The following is a 23,037-nucleotide window of genomic DNA, read 5'->3' on the forward strand; positions in this document are numbered from 1 at the left end:
TCCTGTTCTCCTTTCATTACCTGTATTAACTGCATCTGTTTGAGCTCGCTATCTGTATAAAAGACACCTGTCCACACACTCAATCAAACAAACTCCAATCTCTCCACAATGGCCATGACCAGAGAGCTGTGTAAGGACATTAAGGATAAAATAGTAGACCTGCACAGGGCTGGGATGGGCTACCTGGAAAATTGCCAAGCAGCTTGGTGAGAAGGCAGCAACTGTTGGTTCAATTATAAGAAAATGGAAGAAGTTCAAGATGACGGTCAGTCTCCCTTGGTCTGGGTCCCAGTGCAAGATCTCACCTTGTGGGGCATCAATGATCATTTGGAAGGTGAGGGATCAGCCTAGAACTACAGGGGTTGGACACTGAAACACCTGTCATTTTAGTGTGGGAGGTTTCATGGCTAAATCGGACCAGCCTGGTAGCCAGTCTTCTGTGTTGCCCTGTGAAGGCCTGGCAACCTGTCCAAGGTGTACCCTGCCTCCCGCACATAGACTGCTGGAGATAGGCACCAGCTTCCCTGCAACCCACTATGGAAGTAGTAGTAGAAAATGACTGACTTATTTTCCAAAAGTGCCCATAATCTGACAAGCAAGCATCATTGGAACACCTCTTTTAATCTACCTGTATTGTTTGCTAAGTAAAACTACCGCCAGCATTTATTTTGCCTGCCTTTTATATAACAGAACAATGTCAGGATGAAGTGTTTTTATTAATGAATTAAACTGGGCTTCAGTAGTCGCCGTTTGTCAGTCATTTTAAAATGCACCATCATGATCCAGTTAGTATGACACCCACAGATACCTAATTTTGGCTGTTCAAAAGTCATTTTTAAAATGTACTTTATGGTTTCAGATGAACACAGAGCATGGAGATGAATAGTGCTTTTTGCTTTCAAGGAGTAGAACGTTTACTGCAGTCTGATCATCTTCCTGGTAGTTTAAAAAATGTTATCTTGGCCAAATCGGTTCAAACTTCCTCCGGTTTGCAGGATGCCGAGGTGACTGCTAATGCAATAGTGTAAAGGAACATAATAGAAGCATATTGCTGCCCTCTAGAGGTGAGAATGTGAAATACATCCAGTTGTGATTTTTACAATACAGTATTAAACCTCATCGGAAATACCGTGATGGTGGACCATAGGGAATGAACAGTACACGAACCAAATTTCAACTCCGTTTTAAAGGCTTCTTTAATATTGGCTACAATAATCAACATAACAGATAGCAGAAAAACTGCATGGCACTACATTGCACGCCTGCATATCTTTAGTATACAATATAAATTCTAATTATTATCACAATAAAATCAATTTAGACAGGAAGCAGTTTAACCTTATAGACAGTATTCCAGGTCAGGCCTCATACCACGGTTGTCATGACCTCCATTCACCCTTATTTCCAATTGCTAAAGCTAAACTACGCATGCATCTACTGCATATTGACTGCTGTGGTACATGCATTCAAAGAAAATCAATTTGAGCCCTCAACAATACTGTTCAGCTGATTACAACTTTGTCATTGCTAAACATCCCTGCTCAATGCAACTAAATCAAATGGCTAAATTCCCGCAACATTCATTCAGCTCTGCAGAAACTTGGCAACATTCATTTGGTTGAGCTGTTGCAGTGGCTCTCCGGGACTGGACTTGGGCACTCCTGCTTTAAATCATTTGGTAGAGCTCCAAACAGCTTTGGTGTGACTCAGCTGCAACATGTTCTCTGCCAAACCGTTAAGCAGTCTTGCCACCCTCAAAGACCATGAGGGTAGATTTTAATGTTGAATCAGTAATTAGACCAAACAACCCATTGTTCACTAGCTAAAAAAAAGCTTCAGAATTCCTTAGCATTAAAGCTTTTCACTTGTGTGTCTGGCCATGGTCTTCTGCATAAACTCCTGACCTAAATCAAAAGTTCATCCACAATTAAAAGACAAAAGGGCACCGAGGCAGGATTTTGTACTGAACAAGTTTTTATTAGGTGGCAGACTACTCTTTCTTGGCAGCAGCCTTTCTCATGGCCGCTAGGACGTTACTCAGCTCCTCTCTCTTCCTCTTGGCCCGAATGTGTGTGCCAATCTGGAAAAATAAATGTTTTTACATAAATTTTCATATATATATACACACACACACAAATGAAAAGACATAACACTTTAATTACATTAAGACTTTGCATTTCTTGTTTTAGGTCAGGAATACAGAAATCGTCTTCAAATGTTAAAAGTCATAATCAGGGAATTGTTTAGAAAGCTTAGAAAGAAATCAACCAAGATATCATGAAAACAACTGAACCTCCACAAGGCTGGTTTATCCTTGGGTCCAATTTCCACATGTCTGAAGGTGTCAACTTCATCTGTATGCAAAGTAAACTCACCGGCCACTTTATTAGGCACACCTGTCCAACTGCTCGTTAACACAAATACCTAATCAGCCAATCACATGGCAGCAACTCAATGCATTTAGGCATGTAGACATGGTCGAGACGATCTGCTGCAGTTCAAACAGAGCATCAGAATGGGGAAGAAAGGTGATTTAAGTGACTTTGAAATTGGCATGGTTGTTGGTGCCAGACGGGCTGGTCTGAGTATTTCGGAAACTGCTGATCTACTGGGATTTTCACGCTCTACCATCTCAAGGGTTTACAAAGAATGGTCTGAAAAAGAGAAAATATCCAGTGAGCCTCTTTTCTGTGGGCGCACATGCCTTGTTGATGCCGGAGGTCAGAGGAGAATGGCCAGACTGGTTCGAGCTGATAGAAAGGCAACAGTAACTCATAACCACTCCCCTCTGCAGCTTCTGTACTGCTACCCACCCATTACCCTATTAAGACAGTGTCTCGCCCACGGCCAAAATTGAATAGATTAAAAAATTATAAATAAAAGGGGGAAACCATGAAAATCTTAAAAATAAAACTCAAAAGAAAAATAAAACAATTAAATCTGGCTTACTGAACATAAGATCTCTCTACAAAGACTGTTAGTTAATGACTTATTTTGTGACCATCGGATTGATTTATTTTGCCTTACAGAAACCAAGAGGATTATGTTACTATAAATGAGTCAACTCCTAATAATTTAAATATTAACATACCCCAAAATACTGGGCGAAGAGGAGTAGCAACCAACTTTTGGTCTGATTTATCGATTAGTCCCAGAGAAATTAATAGCTACAACTCTTTTGAATATTTAAAGCTTATAGTTTGAATGGCTTAGGTTATCCTGAGCTATCTCTGTAGTTCATCCTCTAGACTTGATAAGTGGCTCAGAGTTCATCTGCTTATATGTCTTTCTCTCCTAGATGAAGCCACCAAAGGAGCTATAACCATTATGTTTTAGTTTTTCTTTCCTATAGAAAGTACTACTGGATTGGTGATTCTGCTCTAGGCAAGAGGCACAACCTGGATGTGTGGGGAGTGTGACAATGGGTTGTCTACTGCTGAACAGGAAACCCAGCGGTTATGTTTGAAGCAACCAACAATGTTTCTTACCCTCTTCTTGATAAACTTGAGAGCTCTCTTGTCCTTAGACACCTTCAGCAGTTCCATCGCTCGCCTCTCATACGGAGCAAAGCCACACACTTCACGGATCATGTCCCGAATGAACTTGCTGTGTTTGGTCAAACGCTGCACAGTAACACAATTGTCATGTTCCAACTATTCAAGCTAAACAAAGCACAAGAACATGTCCGTGGAAAGGTTTTTGAAAATTCAACACCACCTGCTTTTTATACTGAGAAACTGATACTTACCCCGCGTCTGCGGCTGTGTTTAGGAGCAGTCACATTTTTGGTTACTGGATGGCCTTTATTAAGGCCAACAGCCATGGGGTAACGTATAGCCATGTCTGCAAGGACCACATAGAATCATCAATACAAAGCACCTAAACAATGAAGCACCAGCACAGCCCCGAATATGAGCTCAATTATGTCCCTTTTCCACTGGCTCGCTTTAGCCGGGCAGCTCTGCACTACTGGGTTTTGCTCTACTGTGTACTGTAACTGTTGTTTCCACCGACCCCCGAACAGCTGAAGCACCGCCTTTAGCCATGACTGTAGAGCGCTGTGCTGTTATTAACATTACCATGTTACATTGTCACATTAAAGCGATCTGCGGGAAATTATAAAAAATAAAGAACAAAAACATAAACTAAAAATTAAGTTTGTATTAATGTATACGCAAGAATGTCTTATTTATGTTTTTATGTCTAAAATGATCCACTAGGATAATTATCTGGACCACAGCCCAGCCAGAACTTAAATAAGGCTCAGGGGTTCTGATGTGAGGGGTTGTGGCAGGAGAAGCAGAGGAGAGACGCTGCTGTCTGGATGGTGAAGCTCCAATATTTGCCTGAAGAAGTTACAATTTTGGGCTTTATGCAAAAAGTTTTTGTCTCAGCCATGACAATAAGGAGGACAAGGACTGTAAGTAAATTTTCGAAACAAACACGTTGTTTCATGATGGTTTTGTTTTGTGTGTTTTGGGGGAAATGTTTGTGCCTCCGAACAGCTGATTTTATGTGTGATCAGCTGGTTTAGGATGTTGTTACATACAGGGCTCTGCCTGCATGTAATTCAGAAAGGTGATTTGTCCTTTTTCTTTTCCGTCCGCCTTCAGGCATGGTTTATAACCTGTAAATGGTAAAATTACAGGTATGACTTGCTCCGGCCAATGTGGTCCCTAATATTAATTGTAGTTGCTTTTGAGTATTATTAATTTTTCCCTGCACTGTCTCAACGAAAACCTTCTCATTTCTCCTCCTACCACGGCCATTCAGTAAAAAGCAGTCTGGTCAGATCACATGTAGTCCCTACTCAGCCCCGGTCGTACCTGCTCAGGAGCAGGGACCAAAAAAGTAGGTACCGGTACAAACGCTCGCAAAACGAGCCAAGAGAAGTCAAGTAGGGCCAAATCAAGCCAGAGGAAAAGGGGCATTAGAGAGAGATCAATGGAACAATAGTGACAGATACTTAAACCAATCAAATCAATTCATTACAAGTGATAAACAGCCATAAATGTTTAAACCCAACACTGAAGGCTACTGAGTCATAGGTAGTGATGTGTCGGTCGCGAACGACCCGGCTCAAAGAGCCGGCTCTTTTATGTGAACGAAGAGAGACATTAGTTGTTTTTTCTTTTCTTCCTAAAGCTGCGCGTGATTGGTCAAGGTGTGTGGTGGCGTCTGTGTGTCAACACTGAGCAGAAGGGGGAGGGGAGGATTTACAGACATGCACACAACACAGCACTGAATGGCACACAAGTTGGAGAACTTGAGAAAGAGCTTAGAACGCTGAAAGGTGAGAAAATGGAGAGCAGAAAACAGAGTAAAATCTGGACACATTTCAAACATTTGAGTTACCAAGTGTTCAGTCTACCCACGTCTTACACACATGATGACACGGAGACTGTGCATTGTTGCAACATCTGTTCCCTCAGAGAGACTCTTCTCTAAAACAAGGCAGATAATTACCGATAGAAAAAACCGGATCAGCCCCTCAGAGCTCAGGCAGTTGGTTTTTCTGAATGCCAATCTTTACTAAAGATTGCTAATGACTAAATATGTATAGCTGCTGGATGCAGCTTTTTTCTTTTTGTTTTGGATATTTCAATTTATATTTTGTTCACTATATTCTGTTCATTGTAAATAGTTCAAATATTTTGGCTAATTTTTGAATAAAAGGAGTTTTGACTTTTGTTTTGTATTTGGTTAGGTCAATGATAATTTTATTTTTTTGTCTGATTGAGAAGTTTGTTTTTATATTTAATATTTTATCGTATATTTATTTTATACTTTTTGTCATACTCTGCTTCAGTTTATTTCTAATTTACAAATAAAGCCACATAGATAAAAAAAAAAACATTTCATACAATGCATGTTTTTTATATTAGTACTTCATTTTACACACTATTTGATATTATTTTTGGTCATGAATTCATGTAATAAACAAAGAATCTGAGGAGCCACTTGGGAGCCGAAAGAGCCGGCACATTTTAGTGAGCAGAGCCAAAAGAGCCGGAATGCCCATCACTAGTCATGGGTGCCCGGAAGAATTTGACACTTCATTTACTTTTGTCTTTTCAGTACAAGAAATGTATAACAGCTAGAAGTACACACAACCTACAGGGGCTGCGTCCGTCTCGGGCTGATCCAGATTTGACGCCCCTCACATACTGCTGTTAGTAATGTGTTATACATTAATTAAACTAGTTTCCAGACATCCAAAGAACCATGTGCTCCGTTTACTCTTAATCCGCCACATGTCCAGCTAGATTTCCTCAGCAGCACAACTCATTCTGGGAAAGTGATTAGCTGTCCCGGTATGTTAGCAAAGCGCTAACAGGTATGGTGCTCAGCTAAAAATCTTAAATTTCCTGAAATGTTATGGCGCATAACGACTCAGAAATATTAAAGAAAGTTCATGGTTGTCTTGGAACTAAACAACTAAACTCAAAATGGAAGGATGGCAAAGATTTGAAGAAGATTCTGGTCAATACTGAGACACTTTAGCAACTCACCTACTGTCTATGATGGCGGTGAAACCGGAAAGACTGTTGCTGGGAGAAGGCGAGGTATAACTGTCCTTCCAGTAGGGAAACACTTTGATGCTAGCGCCCCTGGTGGTTTGGAAGTATTTTGAGATATCGGCGAGATTGAGAAGCATGTCCGGATCTGCAGAGACACACTATTGGGTGAGATTTGAAAACACTAAATATTTCACCATACCAACAACTATTAAAATGTGTTCCTTAATGTACACAAATATTTTTTCTTCTCAACAAGCAAACAACAAATAAAAAAACATAAAAAATACGGCAGTACTCTTTAGTTATATTGTGGCAAGAACCAATACATGAATTATACTGTAACTTCTAGTGTGATTATGATGTATTACATTAAGTGTATTACTGTACCAATGTATAACGTTGATGTACATCTGCAGTCAGGCAGATGTACATCATTAAACTAGGTATATTGGAAAATTGAAACAATAGGCCAAAAATTATTCACAACCTTGGAAGATTTAGATTTAAAATTATTTTCATTTGAACACGTTTGTTTCTGATAGGAAATTAAAGCATGTGAAAGGTGTATCAATAAAAAAGAGTTGTTTTTTTTTTTTTGCCAGGGATCTAAATTATTTTGTACTTAATTTTGGAATAACTATAAGAAGTAGATGTCTTTTATCATTATATATTCTACTAGAACAAAAAATAGGCTACAGTAGGGCTGCACAATATATTGGCAATATTGTCATCAGTGTTCTTAATATTCAGATTGCAAAGGACTGTTTGAAGTGCAGTAATTGTTGGCTAATATATTACAAGTGTTATGAACCTGCATTTTTCATGCTAATGTAATATTTAGCCAGTTAGACAGAGCTTTACGGCAGATGTTGATGCTGAACACTAATGACACCACAAAATTCTAAAGGTCACCGAGTGATGGAAGCACAGATAAGAAAGAGAGGAATGAAGAAAATAGGCATACATCGTGACTGATAAAGTAATTGCAATATTTACCAATATTATTACCACTTCATCCTGCACCAACTTGACCACCCAGGGACTGCGGAGTATTTTACCTTTTAATACTTAATTTTTAATGCTTAGCTTAAAGACACTATGTTACACAGTTGCATTCTTATGACTGCTTTCATAATCATTGCTCGACAGCTGCAGAGATGAAAAACACTGTTTGGATGGAAAATGTTGCGTGATATTAAATCTGCATAAAACAATGTATGATTTATTTTGTGCAACCAGTACACTATGTGTCCTCTGTGTCAGTTGCTGAGAACAGGTTAGAAATGCTTTCCCTGGCACAGTATCAGAAGGAACAAGTCCTTATCAGGAATGTAGAACTGGCTCTGCAGAAAGGGAGTAAATCACGCAGTGGTTTCAGGGAGATGCTGGTTCAGTGACTGACACACAGAGACAAGGTTCACTTGAGGAAAGGGGTGACCTCAACAGGATGTACGCCAGGATCCTGTTTGTGGACTCAACACCAGACATCCTCCATCAAAAGCTCAGCCAGCTCACATTGCTGGCCTCCTCAGCAGCAGGTGAGAATGGGAAGCATCTTCTCCTGCACAAGAGCAATCAGCACCAGTGCCCTCCATGGATGTGTTCTTTCCACTCTTCTCTCTGTATACAAATGACTGAACCTCTACAGACCCGTCTGTGAAACTACTGAAGTTTGCAGATGACACCAGTGTCATTGGTCTAATTCAGGACAGTGACAAGTCTGCATTCAGACAGGAGGGGGATTGGGTAGTATACCGATGCAGTTAGAACCACCTGGTGCTTAACCCGCTCAAGACACTGGAGATAAATGTGCACTTCCAGAGAACATCCCCCACAACTGTTTCCACTAACCATTCCCCTCAACATCCTGCAGCAACACAAGTACAAACTTCCACAGAAATGTACAATCTTACTGTTGTACATTGATTTTGTCAAATGACAAAATTTAATTCAGTTTCAATTCAGTTTATTTATACAGCACCAATTCACAACACTTCACAAAATCAGGTACATACATTCCAATTAATCCTAACCATTGAACAGTGCAGTTAGATTCAGTTATTTATTCAAATTGGATGAAAAGTTTTTCTATCTAAGGAAACCCAGCAGATTGCATCGAGTCAGAGACTTGCAGCAGTCACTCCTCCTGGATGAGCATGTAGCGACTTTGAAGCAATCCCTCATACTGGGCATGCATGTAATGACAGTGGAGAGGAAAAACTTTTAACAGGAAGAAACCTCCAGCAGAACCAGACTCAGTGTGAGCGGCCATCTGTCCTGTGTTCGTCCATCACTGTGTGGTTTGGCCACACAGTGATGTGGCCAAACCCTAACCGATGGGTTGTCGGTTCGGGAAGGAAAAGTAAACGTTAATGGATGTAGCTCCTTTAGCCGTTTCATCTAGGAAGAACAGAAACTCTGAGCCAGTTTTCAAGGTTAGAGTATGAAAGAGAGCACTAATTAGTCACAGTAAACACTCAGTCAGTATGTCTAGGAGAGAGACAGGGTTAAACACTGAAAGACAGGGCCATGTGGATAATCAGTAGAAGGTGAGCATTAAGTTGTTGTTAGCAGAAACTTGGACAATGCCCCTCTCCAGAATGGTGTCACAGGTAGACACAGAGTCAGGCCAGGTGTAGCTTCTAGGAAGAGAAAACAGAGAACAAAGTTAAAAGCTGAAATAACAGCAAAAAATGCAAAATTAGCAGTGTGAGAATGTAGCAAAGAGAGTGAAAGTGGTCATTATGTCCTCTAGCAGCCTAAGCCTATAGCACCACAACTACCGAGATAGCTCAGGATAACTTAAGCCACTCGAACTATAAGCTCAACTATAACCTGTTTTAAACATACACTCACCGGTCACTTTATTAGGTATGATCAGGCAGGAAGGAATGCTGGATATCTACTCACTTGAAGGTTTTCAAGAATCTGGCACCATCTGCCTGCCAGAGAGCTGAATTTAACTGCTGGTGAACAGGTGAGTGGCCTGAAGCTGCAGAGCAGCAGTGTACAGGTGGAGCAGGTGGGCTTGATTGCTGACAGGGAAAGCAGAGGAGGAAAACAGTAGATAGATGGAGCAGAATCATAACACACCTACTTCTACCCTGAGCTACCAACTTAAAGGAGCCCCAGATCGTCTAAAATCCAGCTTTCTTTTTTACATTTTTTGTGGCACTAGTGGCCTGTATTGTTTGGTAGCTGGGCAGGAAGGCAAAAAGAGAACCCAGGACATCTGAATCCAGGATTATAGACTCCTCATATGGTGAACCTGCTCTGCTACTGAGCCATTCTGTTGGTTGATGCTATTAATCATCTCTTCTGTTAATTAATGACATTTATGTAGATCAGTTTTCCCTAAAGCCATACTGGCTGACATTATTATTTTAGGTTGCTGACAAATTATTATTTTCCATGAAATGGTCTAATCTTTGAACAGCTTTTCTAGTATTTTGGAGCATTGGCAGAGTAATAAGTGAACTACAGATGAAGGTCAATGGTTTTGTGATAAAATCAATGACAGTCTTAAGTTTCATTACATTGCAGTCTACAGATGTATTTTTCTTACATTTAATTTCTTAAATTTTATTAGTATCTACAAGTTTCAAATACATTAAGAGTTTGTTGTAAATTTATCAACTCAGTCATCCTCATGTTGTTCGAGTTATTATTTTTATCAGCTAGTTTTTTCCCTACACCTATAAAAATCATGAAATCCTTTTTCCTGATTCATGCATGTTCATTAAAATCCTATCATTAACAAAATAATCAGGATAATCTATTTAAGGTAAACTTCTTTTAGTATTGATATTTCCGCGTTTAGGGGAAATGATCACTATGATTTCCATCATGTTTGCAATGACCATCAGCAGCCCACTTCATAAACTGCATTTCAGGTAATTAGTGTGGCTGAGTGAGTGGGTTTAGTAATCTGGATAATGGCTTAAACTATAAATCATAATAAAAATAATTTCATGTTCTTTTGGATTTAGATATTAAAATCCCCAAATAAACATGACTTTGTGATTTACATTAGCAAATGTTTTTGTGTCTATGAAGTTACTCATGTTAGATGCTGTAGTGCTGCACACACAACTGATAATATTCTACGTTTCATAAAAATTTCTGTAGATATACATTCCATGAATACAAGCTGTCATGTTTTCCACTTTATATTATAGAGTATTATCTACACTACTGGTCAAAGGTTTTAGATACACTTTCTTACCTAATGGGTGTCTTTGTTTCATGACTATTTACATTGTAGATTCTCACCAAAGGCAACAAAACTATGAATGGACACACATGGAATTATATAGTAAACAAAAAGTGTGAAATAACTAAACATTTTTATATTTTAGATTCTTCAAAAATAGCCACCCTTTGCTTTGATTACTGCTTTGCTCTCATGGCATTCTTTCCTCGAGCTTCAAGAGGTGGTCACCTGAAATGGTTTTCCAAAGAGTCTTGAAAGAACTTCCCAGAGGTTCATTGCGAGACGGCCAAAGGTTAATATTTCAGTCATCACAGCAAAGGAGGGCTACTTTAAGGAATCTAAAATATAAAACATGTTGAAAGTTTTTATTTAACGTTTGCTACATAATTCCATGAGTTCATTCAGTTTTGATGCCTTCAGTGAGAATCTACGTAAAATGTAAATAGTCATAAACATAAAACCAGAAAATTTTTCTAAAACATTTGACCGGTAGTGTATAGCCATACCCTTTGTTAATTTTTTTTTGTTCATATAAATTATAGATTCTTTCAAATGCAAAAGGTAAGAACTAATAACCTCAGGCATCTGTTGTACACACTCTACCACAACCCATGGAAGGTCAACATATACTGTTTCAGCTCTAAGACACTGCAGCTCTTGTGAACAAACAGGACCCATGTATTCAAATTCACACGGTTGTGTGTTAATGACAGAAACAAGATTATTCCTGATTCTGCAATAGCTGTTACGTGTACCAAGCTCGTATGGTTGGTAAACATAAAAGTAGACCACACAAGGATTTTTGCTTGAACAAAAAAATAGTTTATTAATGTAAATTTAACCTAAAAAGATAAAGCCAAATTACAGCTTTACCCAAATCTCCAATCAATAACAAAACTAAGCAAATCTAACACAACTTAAACATAAGAGACGACGCAAACAAGTGATCTCAGGAGGAAGAGAGAAAGGGCTGCAGCAGCATGTGTGGCAGTACTTAATAAGCAGGCAGCAATCAAGCCAGATACCAGGACCTGCAGAAGGCCTCTCTTCATACCCTGCAAGCAGAACAGCCAAAAACAACCAAAACAGGGCAGTAACTGTTGTGCCATGGATTCCTGCAATAAAACAAAATGTTTTGACATGAAAGTAGTTCAAATTATAGCAGTTTCAAATACACATAATTCTGAGCATACTTTGAGTACATAATTTAAATTAATTCAATACAATAATTTGTTCACAGAATGTTTAGTTATACACCATTGTCATTGACCACACAGCAAAAGGCATTGAAATAACAAAACTAAATACAAGATGCACACCCTGATAAAAATGAGGAAAATTGTGTCAAAATTCTACATCAGCCCGTGATCTGCACTTTGGTTTTCAATTCTGCATCGGGAAGAAAATATATATATATAGACTCACATATTTCATGTTTAGCTAGTACTGTATTCATTTTTATGCTTCCATACCATACCTTCTTAATTCTTTCTTTAATTTTTCTCTACTCACCCTATATTTTTCGCACTGAATTACAACATGCTCTACTGTTTCCAAATCCATTCCACAATCACATCTTACTGTTGGATGTTTACCCAACATATATAATGTTTTATTTAATTGTGTATGTCCTAATCGTAATCTTGTTATGACTGCCTGTTCTTTCAGATATTCTTCAATTACTTCCATTTTACCTACCGATTTTTGTATTTGAAATAAAGGTCGCCCTTTGGTTCCCTCCTCCCAAAGCCGCTGCCATTCTGATTTTACTTTGTTCTTAACAGATTTTATTTCAGATTTACTAAATGCAATTTCCATAATTTTATCTTGACTTAAAGAATGTTTGGTTAAACGATCTGCAACTTCATTACCTTCTATTTCTTTATGAGCAGGAATCCACATGAACATAACTATTAAATGAAATTGTGTAATCTGTTAATCTGAGCAGATAAGAACTCTTTCTATTCTGTTTTGTTCTACCCATTGTAACGCCATCAGAATTGCAATCATTTCAACTGTAAAGACAGCTAAATAATCTGATGTTCTTTGTTTCAAAGATATGTTTAATTTTGGAATAAAATATGCAAATCCTGTTTTACCTGAATCTGAATCCTTAGAACCATCTGTACAGGTCCTTCTCAAAAAATTAGCATATTGTGATAAAGTTCATTATTTTCCATAATGTCATGATGAAAATTTAACATTCATATATTTTAGATTCATTGCACACTAACTCAAATATTTCAAGTCTTTTATTGTCTTAATACGGATGATTGTGGCATACAGCTCATGAAAACCCAAAATTCCTATCTCACAAAATTAGCATATTTCATCCGACCAATAAAAGAAAAGTGTTTTTAATACAAAAAACGTCAACCTTCAAATAATCATGTACAGTTATGCACTCAATACTTGGTCGGGAATCCTTTGGCAGAAATGACTGCTTCAATGCGGCGTGGCATGGAGGCAATCAGCCTGTGGCACTGCTGAGGTCTTATGGAGGCCCAGGATGCTTCGATAGCGGCCTTTAGATCATCCAGAGTGTTGGGTCTTGAGTCTCTCAACGTTCTCTTCACAATATCCCACAGATTCTCTATCGGGTTCAGGTCAGGAGAGTTGGCAGGCCAATTGAGCACAGTGATACCATGGTCAGTAAACCATTTACCAGTGGTTTTGGCACTGTGAGCAGGTGCCAGGTCGTGCTGAAAAATGAAATCTTTATCTCCATAAAGCTTTTCAGCAGATGGAAGCATGAAGTGCTCCAAAATCTCCTGATAGCTAGCTGCACTGACCCTGCCCTTGATAAAACACAGTGGACCAACACCAGCAGCTGACACGGCACCCCAGACCATCACTGACTGTGGGTACTTGACACTGGACTTCTGGCATTTTGGCATTTCCTTCTCCCCAGTCTTCCTCCAGACTCTGGCACCTTGATTTCCGTATGACATGCAGAATTTGCTTTCATCCGAAAAAAGTACTTTGGACCACTGAGCAACAGTCCAGTGCTGCTTCTCCTGTAGCCCAGGTCAGGCGCTTCTGCCGCTGTTTCTGGTTCAAAAGTGGCTTGACCTGGGGAATGCGGCACCTGTAGCCCATTTCTTGCACACGCCTGTGCATGGTGGCTCTGGATGTTTCTACTCCAGACTCAGTCCACTGCTTCCGCAGGTCCCCCAAGGTCTGGAATCGGCCCTTCTCCACAATCTTCCTCAGGGTCCGGTCACCTCTTCTCGTTGTGCAGCGTTTTCTGCCACACGTTTTCCTTCCCACTTTTTCCTTAGACTTCCCACTGAGGTGCCTTGATACAGCACTCTGGGAACAGCCTATTCGTTCAGAAATTCTTTCTGTGTCTTACCCTCTTGCTTGAAGGTGTCAATAGTGGCCTACTGGACAGCAGTCAGGTCGGCAGTCTTACCCATGATTGGGGTTTTGAGTGATAAACCAGGCTGGGAGTTTTAAAGGCCTCAGGAATCTTTTGCAGGTGTTTAGAGTTAACTCGTTGATTCAGATGATTAGGTTCATAGCTAGTTTAGAGACCCTTTTAATTATATGCTAATTTTGTGAGATAGGAATTTTGGGTTTTCATGAGCTGTATGCCAAAATCATCCGTATTAAGACAATAAAAGACCTGAAATATTTCAGTTAGTGTGCAATGAATCTAAAATATATGAATGTTAAATTTTCATCATGACATTATGGAAAATAATTAACTTGATCACAATATGCTAATATTTTGAGAAGGACCTGTATATCATTTTTAGAACAGTTTTATCTGCCCCCCAATCTGATCCTGTTAAGCACCTCATTATATTCACAATTTTCTTACATTTTCCCTCAATATATCTTATATGGTCACCCCATAGAAGTTTTGAGTCAAATAATATTCCAAGAAATCTAAAGTTACTTACTTTTTCTATTTTTTCTCCATACATTTTTAAATCAATTTATCAATTTGTTCAACCTTCTTTCTACTAAATACAATTGTTTTAGTTTTATCTACTGAGAATCTTACCCCCCAAGTATAAGCCCAATTCTCAACAGATTTAATAGCATTTTGTATTTTGTCATTCACTAATGTTACATTTTTTCCCCTTCTTCATAAAGCCCCATCATCAGCGAATAATGATTGCATAATATCCTGATCAACTCAGGAAAACATATCATTAACCATAATCGAAAATAATAAAGGACTTATAATACTGCCCTGTGGAGTTTCATTTTCTACTCTATATTTATCTGATCTTGCTATGCCCATCTGTACCTGAATAACTCTATCTAATAAAATATTTTTAATCCAATTGTAGGCTCTTCCTGTTATTCCCATTTTATGTAGTTTTATGAGTAATCCATCCTTCCATACCATATCATACGCTTTTTCAATATCAAAAAATGCCACCACTTTGCTATTGTCTTGGGCTTTTCTAATATCTGATTCCAAACATACAGGTTTGGAATCAGATATTAATTAATTTTGGGTTTTCATGATCTGTATGCCAAAATCATCCATATTAAGACAATAAAAGACCTGAAATATTTCAGTTAGTGTGCAATGAATCTAAAATATATGAATGTTAAATTTTTATCATGACATTATGGAAAATAATGAACTTTATCACAATATGCTAATATTTTGAGAAGGACCTGTACTCCATGAACCAACCCTGCTTGGTAAGGTTTATTGAACTAACCCTGGGTTTGGATCTTTTTCTTGGCTTTTCTAACATACTCCTCATATAATCAGCTAGGTTAGCTTCTTCATTCATCTCCCACTGTGGTAATCTGTATGGTCTTCCAAATAACGTTTCATAGGGTGTTAGCCCTGAGGTGCTTGTAATGTTTATATATAATTTTACTAGATCTAGACACTGTGTCCATGGTCTTCCTGTCTCTTCAATACACTTTTTCAGGCAGTTCTTTATAGTATTAATTCTTTCTACTAATCCAGCACTTTGCGGGTGGTAAGCGCAATGGTTTGTCAGATTTATGTGAAACATAATTCCTATTTTCTTTATGATTTGATTTACTAAATGAGCTCCATTATCACTATATATTTTCTCTGGAATCCCATATCTGGGAATGATATCTTTACACAGTGCTTTTGCTACAGTCAAGGCATCTGGATGTTTAGTTGGAAATAGTTCTATCCATTTAGAAAATGCATCTATAATGACTAAACAGAACCTTTTCCCTTCACTGTGGTTTAACTCAATAAAATCCATATGAATTGTTTGAAAAGGGTTTTGAAAATATTATAAAATATATATAAAAATATATATTATAATATTAGTTTTGAAAATTGTCCCCTTCGTGGTCTTAAATTCCCTTGTGGATTATGTTTTGCACATGTTAAACATGTCTTACAAAAAATGTTTAATAAGAATTATGAATTAAATCCATGTTATATAATATTAATATATCTGTCCTACTATTCCCCCCTGTTGAGACATTGTGAAACACAATGGCTCAATATTGCTGCCCATTTATATAGGTTCTTTGGTAGGACAGGTGTATTATCTGGTCAAATATAGTTTTCATCTTTTAATGCAGCTCCATGTTTTTTCCACATTTCTATCTCCTGTAGTGGGCTTTGTTGTTGCATTTCTTTTAACACTATATATTGTCTATATTATGTTGTTTTTCCATTACTAATATTTTGATTTGTCCAGCTGCAGCCTTTCTTGCTGTCTTATCTGCAAATAGTTTGCAGACCTCAGTTAGCGCAATTAACTCTGCAGCCTGTGCAGAATAATGTAAAGGTAATTGTTCTGCTTTTAACACTATCTCTTGTCACCAACACATATTCTGTTTGTATCTTCCCTCTCTCATCTTTTTTGGAGAAATCATTCACATAAACTATTTCATGATCCTGCAAATCACATTTAATTTTTTTCTTTTTCTCTTTTTTTTTTTTCTGCTAATTCTGCAGTATTAATGCTGAAACTGCATGGTAAACTCTTAAGGTTAAAAGGTGAAATAACACTATTGTTGCACTGCAACTATCATTTTAGGCTGCAATTACAGCTCTCACACAATATGGTTGCGCACACGCAACACTATCTAGTTTTGTAGAGAAATAGGCTATTGCTTTCATTTTATCTCAATGTTGTTGAACCAGAACTGAAGTCATAAAATGTCCCTTGCAATCTACCATCTGAACAAACGGTTTACTAGTCTGGTAATGCTAAAGCAGTACTGGAAACTAGAACTTGTTTTATGTTGGTAAATGCTTCTTCAGCTTCTACACTCCATTTTAATTCAGACGTCCTTTTCAGCTCTTCCTCATACATTAATTTATTTAATGGAGCTACTATTTCTACATAATTTGGCACCAGTTTCTACAATAATTAGTTAGTCCAAGGAAGGACATCATTTACCTTTTTTGTTACTGGTTTTGGAGCTTGTAATATTGCAGTCTTTCTTTCTTCAACAATTGTGCATCCCCCTGCGCTAAGATTGTGGCCTAGGTATTTAACCTCATTTTTACACAACTAAAGTTTCTTTTTACTGACTTTGTGTCCCTCTTCTGCTAAATGTTTTAATAATGCTACGTTGTCATTTTTACAGGTCTCCTCATCAGGAGAGGCTAATAGCACATCATCAACATATAATAAACCCTGACTACCTCCTGGAGGGTCAGTCTTGGCCATACTTGCACTCATTACCTGAGTATATAGTTGGACTTTCACAGTAGCCTTGAGGTAGTCTGGTATAAGTATATACCTTTGTCCCTCAAAAGTAAATGCAAACCAGAACTGACTATCTTTCCTGTTGATGGAGCTTGTTTTTTAACTAGAAAAATGGGGGTGTTACATGGTGAGTCCTCGCATTTTATTATCACCCCTGCAGTTATTAAATCCTTTTATTACTGCTTTTTTTCCTTCACGTGCATCATATTTCAAAGGGTATTGTTTTACACTGGGCCTGTATTCTGTTTTTGCTCTAATTTGGACAGGTAAAGCTCCTTTTACTAAACCCACATCAGTAGGGTCTTTTGACCATAACTTATCAGGGACTTCATTCAAAAACAGTTCCTCCTGTTCAGTAAGAAATATTTGTCATTGTTAATTTGTATGCAAATGTATCCCTTTTTACACTGTCACTGTCCAAAATAATAATTTTCTAGTTAATCCTTTGGATGCACAAGTTTCTGTATTCATTATTGTTGCAAACCAGTCTGTGGCATCTTTTCCCCTCTGCACTATTCTTCCCATGTCCTGCCACTTGAGTTCTTTATCCTTGAATAAAGATATGTGTAGAGGTGTCCACATTTTGCAGAGCTTCCTAGTGTCTTCCGCTAACACTACTTCAGCAACTGACGTACTGTTCCCATCTGCATAAACATAAGTTACCATGACTTTGGTAGGTGTTACTTTAGTTAATGCTTCTTCATAAGTTTTATCTGGTCCAGGAGTATTTTTATACCACATGGTAATATGTAGATCTGGCGTCATTCTGATCTTGTAGTTGAGTTATGACATTTCTTCCTTCTGTTAGTAAAGCTGTCCCTACATCTAGGGGTGGCTTGTTTGGAACATCCAGTGAATAGTGGTAATAAAATGGTCTCACTCCTTTTTAACATAAAATAATTTCCTTGGCTGAATTCTGCTTTTCTCTTTACTACAATATGTCCTTCTGAGGTTGGAATTAATGCAACCCCAGATGTAGTAATCCATCTCGTCCCAATAGATTCACCGGACACTCAGGGAACATTAGAATAGATAGCTGACATGACTGTCCATTGGGATCTCTTATCCAAACTGGTTCAAACTCACAGACTTGTGTCAATTTCCCACTTAGCTGACTTACTGTTATTTGCTGATCACTAAGTCTAGAATTTGGAATTTTTTAATTTATTTTTTTATTATTTTTTTTATCTCTACAGGTGGTCCTGCATGCTCCGGTATCACAAAGAAAAGTAATTGATTTTCTATTGAACAGTAAGGTAACTTCAGGTTTTATGCTATCTAGGGAGAGAAGGTCCTGGAAATTTAGGAGGACATCCTGCCCCTGTGTTTTTGGGTTTTTGTTTTCATCGGTGTCTGAGGTACTAGGAACAATTTCACTTGTTTTTTGTCCTAGTCATGCTGAATTATTATTTTCTCTTATCAGGACAGTCTCTGGCCAGATGTCCCTCTCTCCCACAACACCAACACCCTGAGGTGTATTGTCTGTAATTTCCTCTGCTCACTCCTCCTCTCTGACACCTGCGATTTTGTCCTCTGCCTCTAAATCTTCCTCTTCCTCTGCTGTTTTGATAATAAATGTGCTCTTCTTGCTGGAAAAAGGTGTTGACTATCTTTTTTTTGTTTTTTATCCTTCATTACGTTTTTGCATGGAGGGCATGATTTACATAGTCTTCTAGATTTGCTGTGGGGAACCCTATAAAATGCCTATATTCTTCAAAAGCTTCTTCCTCTGTTTGTTTCTCTCTGGCTATTTCTGCGTAGTCAGCTCTGCGTCTGTACCTGACTGTAAGCCTATCGATTAATCCCCTCACTCTGTTTGTTCTGCTGCTAAAAAGAGTAAAATATTTTCTAAGGTTTACACAAAAACCATGTCATGCCATGAACCTCCGTGACAACAGCCTCCAGCATCTCAAAACAATAATAAAAAAATAAACACAAATAAAACATACATGAGGTACAGCCATGGTGGGGATGGATTTATTCACTAAAGGGACTCATTTTAGCCCATTCAATCCTGTCAAACCTCATCAAATCTTTGGTACAAAACAAAAACTTTCCACCTACTCTTTTTACTCCCTTTCTTTTGTCCTGCTATTCTACTTTGCGAGTCCATCAAAAATTACTTCTTAGCCCTCTGACCTTTTCTGCTTTCCACAAAAACGTCCATTCTTATATTCTGCATCACATTTCTCTTTCTAGTTACTTTTAACCAATAATCTACATCATCATAACCTTCTTTGTCCATTTTTCTTAAATCACGTTTACTTTTATTGTACTTTTAATTATTGCATCCTATAGATTAACTAATTTTTTAGAGTTTAAACGACCATCATAATGATATGTGGTTATCCATTTATCTAAATTTTTGTAATTTTAATATTTTAATTTGATCCTATGCTTCCATAAATTTCCAATCTTTACATTATTATTCATTTTTAGTTTATTTTACTCGCCCCTTTTCCCATTTTTTTAAATTTAAATTTGGTCCAGCATATAAATACTTAGGGTATTCTAAATGCTGGATTATTCTGCTCAGTGGGGTAACAGAAAAAAATCTCCTTTTGTGGTATATCTCACTTCAACTCTTCCGAGTGGAGAAATCTTGCCTTTGCTTCCACAAATGTTAGTCACTCACAATCCCACTGCTTTGGTATGAGGCAAAACCTAGTGGTTTAAATCCTCCATTTATTCCTCACATGCACACATTTAAATACGGAATTTTCAGTATTACTCCTTAATACTTTAACCAGGACTCCGCCGTCCCCATTTTTAAATACGGAATTGTCAGTATTACTTCTTAATACTTCTCAGGTCTCCGCCGTCCTTTAAACACGGAATTTTTAGTACTTCACCTTAATACTTTAAGCAGGACTCCGGCGCACTGCTGTTACCTGTTAGGGCCTAGGATTCACAGGGTTTTTTTATTTCACGCAATGACCCCCAATCATTCGTCACACTTTTTTAAATCCAGATTCACTCACCACTTTGTCCTCTCCTCTCTCTCAGAGTTTGGTCAGCCGTCAGATCCCAGCGGGCCGAAATCCAGTCCCGGAAAGGGTCTGTGTGTCTTCCTGATGAAGACAGCCGTGCGCACGGTCTTTTCCTAGAGTCTACCGACCCGCTGGAATCATCAGGCGTAGTTGGAATCCGGCTCTCGAAGGACCAAATTAATATCAGGTTTAAACAACCTAAAATACTTATAACATCACAAAAAGAAGAGAGAGACAAAGAATTAGTTATATACTCGCAGCGAGGAGAACGGTCAAGATGTGTTCAGTTACAAATCTCGCACCGCTCTGAACAGCATCTGCCTGTACCTCTCTTTTTATTATTTTTGGGGGTCCCTATTTACAAAAACATTGTTCTCTAAAGGATGGGAAACAACAGCTGCATTATATACAGGTCATAAACTCCTTTATCTTTTAACAACACACTTCCACAATCTCTCCATCTTAGGATCAGTGTGTTGTCCGTTCAGTGCAATCAGCCTTCATCTTTAGGACCTCCTCAACTGGACTGCTTCCTCCTCTGCAAGCTCAGATCCATTTATGATATTTTCCTGCAGACAACTCATCACATCCTTACTCACACAAACATCATGAAAGGTTATAATATCAAATAGTCAAGTTAAAGAATAGGAGAAAATATAAGATAAATCTATATTAAATTATTCCAACATGTATGCTGCTGCAATGTCTATCGTCTCCTTGTCTTCATCATGAGTATTATCCGTAGTATCCCCTCTATCATCTAGTCATAGTTGACTGGGGTGCCCATTTGGACAGTTTCTAGCCCAATGACCATGCTGTCCACAAGCCCAGCATGCATCATCTCTTCTGTCATCTCCCCCTCTCACTTGCCTCCGTCCACGCCCCCTAAGGCCTCCTCTTCCTCTGAAAATTCCTCCGATTCTACCCCTCCCCTTACTTACTGGTCTTGCATAAAATATGTCATCTTCAGCATAGAAGACATCAGTAGGGGGTTGTTTTTTCTTTCCACTGACCACCTTTTCAGCATGCATTGCCCAGTTCTGCCAACTGCTAACCGAGCAGGTGGGTAGATCAATATTATGTTTTGTGACCCAGTTACGAATCTCAGGTAAGGCATTTGCCTGGAGTGCATTTTTTAACTGCTGTTGATAGGGACTGTCATCAGCATTATTGTGTTGCAGTCCACTATTCCTTTTAAACACTTCTACCATTCTCATTCTATACTCAATGATTGGCTCTCCTATTTTCTGTTTAGTCTGGCTAATAATGGTATAATCTGCTCTCTGTTTAAACTCTCCTTCTAACGGGGGCTGCTTCTGAACACAGTTTCCCATTTTAAGAGTTGTTTTTTATTTATTTATTAAAAACTACTGTTAAGAACTGAGTTCTACTTCTAGTAATTTATATTAGCACATTTATTTGGATCTTTGTGCTTTATTATATATACTTTTATACTATTTGCTCTAGTTTATTATTATTATTCAGACTCTTTTTTTATATTAAAATAGTATAGTATAGTATAGTATAGTATAGTATTTATATATATTTCTGTAGCCTATCATCAAATCAAAACAGAATTCCTCAACGGGCCCCCAACATCTCCCAGAAAACAGGCTTCTAGATCAAACACCTAGTTTTGATCCGGTTTTCTGCATTGAGTTCTACTCTCGGAGACTGCAGCGGTTTTAGACTGAGACTTGATGGCACCTAATATCCAAATCAGAATTCCCCATGACACATCTCAGCTGTCAACAACTTTATGTTAACACCAGCAAGGTTTCAGGTTGTCTCACTGAGTGAATCATGTGATTCTGCTTTCATACACACCCTGTTTATTATCAGGCCTCTTCAAAACGCCGAGCATGCCGGCTCGCGTACTCATCTAGAGCTAACGCCAAACTTACCGTTTTGCGTGTTTCTTTTTATATACTTAGTTGGTTCTGTCTTACCTGTGTGTTCGTTCACACTGTCTGACGGAACGCGTTCATCCACCTTACCGGTGCCCCTCAGTCGATTCGGCGCTTACCAACACAGAATTTACTGTGCAGGATTTTCGTTCTCCAGATGTTCTGAAGGCTGCGCAGACTTGACACCCCACACGCAGGGCCCCGGGCGGCAGATTTCTAGCGATCTGGCTCGAAGGACCAAAGAAATGTTAGAGTTAGAAAGCTGATAAATACAGACAAGTGTAATTAAAGACACAAGTGAACCAAGTAAGTTTGACTTGCAAGGGTGAGACAGTCCTCTGCCAGAACAGCGACTTCCTTTTCACAAAGGAAAAAATCCTTGCACCAGCCTTTTATTTACAAATCACATTCCAACGAGCAAAAAGTGGGAATTGGTTCAGCCAATTCTTGCAGAGATTTCAACATAAAACAGTAATCATTCCCATATATGGTATAAGCTTGTCATGTCCAGGGAGTGATCCACTCCAGACCGCATTCCTTAACCTTCCACAAACGCTTTTTCACATTAAAAAACAATCATAAGAATCATCTTAACTATAGTAGAACTTCAAACATAAACATGTATTAAACTAAACAGATGATAACTTATATACATTTTTTCAGCACTTAACCATTAATAATTGTCCTTATCTTTTAACTTGACAGATTCACGTTCAGTTG

General features: G+C 38.3%; 1 protein-coding gene across 2 annotated transcripts; it reads right to left on the bottom strand.

The window, feature by feature from the left end:
* Window positions 1-1,956: 1,956 nt before the first annotated feature.
* On the bottom strand, window positions 1,957-6,577 carry rpl36 (ribosomal protein L36). Of its 2 annotated transcripts, none has more exons than XM_047375921.1 (4): window positions 6,513-6,577; window positions 3,749-3,843; window positions 3,489-3,623; window positions 1,957-2,080 (listed from the first exon to the last, which is right to left on the bottom strand). In XM_047375921.1, exons 2-4 carry the CDS (start codon window positions 3,839-3,841, stop codon window positions 1,991-1,993), a joined length of 318 nt encoding a protein of 105 aa, XP_047231877.1. In that variant the 5' UTR covers window positions 3,842-3,843; window positions 6,513-6,577; the 3' UTR covers window positions 1,957-1,990. The 2 variants fall into 2 exon arrangements, with proteins under 2 accessions (XP_047231877.1, XP_047231876.1); XM_047375920.1 differs by having other exon boundaries at window positions 6,517-6,558.
* Between the last annotated feature and the right edge of the window lie 16,460 nt (window positions 6,578-23,037).

This window comes from Girardinichthys multiradiatus, chromosome 9 (genome assembly GCF_021462225.1).
Source record: "Girardinichthys multiradiatus isolate DD_20200921_A chromosome 9, DD_fGirMul_XY1, whole genome shotgun sequence".
In the NCBI taxonomy this organism is placed as follows: domain Eukaryota; kingdom Metazoa; phylum Chordata; class Actinopteri; order Cyprinodontiformes; family Goodeidae; genus Girardinichthys; species Girardinichthys multiradiatus.